This window comes from Triticum dicoccoides, chromosome 2B (genome assembly GCF_002162155.2).
Source record: "Triticum dicoccoides isolate Atlit2015 ecotype Zavitan chromosome 2B, WEW_v2.0, whole genome shotgun sequence".
Taxonomy (NCBI): Eukaryota; Viridiplantae; Streptophyta; class Magnoliopsida; order Poales; family Poaceae; genus Triticum; species Triticum dicoccoides.
Window position 1 is genome coordinate 226,181,655 of NC_041383.1, and position 1,619 is coordinate 226,183,273.

The window sequence follows — 1,619 nt, forward strand, 5'->3', positions numbered from 1 at the left end:
AGCCTACCCCAACGTGTTTGGGACTAAAGGCTTTGTTGTTGTTGTTGTTGTTGCTGTTGTTGTAGGGAGTACAAATTTCTTTGAGATGATCATGCAAGCCAAGCAAAGATACTCTTATGAGCACTTCATGGAGATCATGATTATTGGATGTTGGAGCATATGGCTGCAGAGAAATGGAAAGATCTTTGAAAATCAACAACCATCCATTTCTTCATGCATAGGCTCAAGTCTCTTTTCATCTGTTGCGGAGCCAGGCCTAGCCTCCGAGGGGGCGTGCAATATTGGCTAGACAGCTTGTAAACAGCAGAACCCTTTTCCCCTGTTTTTTGTTCTTGCCATATGTACATACCCATTCATTTATAATATACAAAATGGCGCAGTAGGGGCCCTCACTACCGTTTTTCGCTAAAAAAAACTAATATAGTATTGCCAGGAGCAATGCATATTGAGGTTTTATAATAAATGAAGCACTAAATTTCCAAATAGGAAAGGTCAAATAGTTCCATTATTATTGCCAGGAGCAATGCATATTGAGGTTTCTGGTGGGATTTTCATTTCAAACTTTGTGGTAAGGTAGATGCATAGTGTGTCGTTGCCAAAAATAAAAATAAAAATTGTAGTAGACTTTTTAGTGATTGCTTACTGGTATAATTTTGCATCAGTACCACAGTAGCACATAAGTGGGTGGTAGCACTAAATAGGAGTACTTGTCAAAGAACAGTGCGCCAACCGGACACTTCAGGAAATTGGTATGGAAAGTGTAACAGCAGTTGATAAACTGCAACAATGCCATGAATCCATGATCACTGAAGAACTTTTGTTGCCTGCAAATAGTAAACTGCGAACAAGAGTGCGCGTTTACGATGCGCACCTGTTTGCCCCGAAACCATGAATTAGAACCAGTGCAGGGCCAGAAGTTCCGGCGTACTGATAGCGAATGTTGTAGCCCTTCCAATTCCATATGCTGTACACCAACGAACAAAGCAAAAAATCAACAATACCGTTATTTTTATTCACAAAGAAACAGGACGAAACAACAATGCAGAAATCGCAAGTAAAATACTCCCTCCGTTCCTAAATACTCACTCCGTCCGGAATTACTTGTCGCATAAATGGATGTATCTAGAACTAAAAATACATCAGATACATTCATTTCTATGACAAGTAATTCCGGACGGAGGGAGTATTTGTCTAAATGTCTTAATGGACTACCACGTACGGATGTATATAGACATATTTTAGAGTGTAGATTCACTCATTTTGCTCCGTATGTAGTCACTTGTTGAAATCTCTAAAAAGACAAATATATTTAGGAACAGAGGGAGTAGCTCACTAATTGGCGCCGACCTGGTACGCGGCTGGGGCAGGGGCTCCGACGGGGCAGACGGGCCCGGCGCGGCGGGAACGCCCTCCTCGGCTGGCTCGGCCTTGGAGGCCTGGGTCCGCAGCCGAGAGCGGGGCGAGTTTCCAGAGGACAGCCACGAACGCCTCGAGAACCGGGTAGAGGGGGCGTGGTAGGAGGCGGGCGCGACGGCAGTCGCGCTGCGGCGGCGCGCGGGCAGGGAGACCACGGGGAGGGGGCTGGGTGGGGCCGCGCACGCCATCTCGCCGCGCGCACG

General features: G+C 46.1%; 1 protein-coding gene across 1 annotated transcript in view; it reads right to left on the bottom strand.

The window, feature by feature from the left end:
• The window catches only part of LOC119363222 (pheophytinase, chloroplastic-like), a 7,746-nt gene extending 6,133 nt beyond the window's left edge, over positions 1-1,613 (bottom strand). The window contains exons 1-2 of the mRNA XM_037628538.1: positions 1,348-1,613; positions 872-964 (exon numbers count right to left, since the gene is read on the bottom strand). Coding sequence (XP_037484435.1) covers positions 872-964; positions 1,348-1,604 — 350 coding nt within the window. The 5' untranslated portion in view covers positions 1,605-1,613. The remainder of the gene's footprint in view (positions 1-871; positions 965-1,347) is intronic.
• Positions 1,614-1,619: the final 6 nt, after the last annotated feature.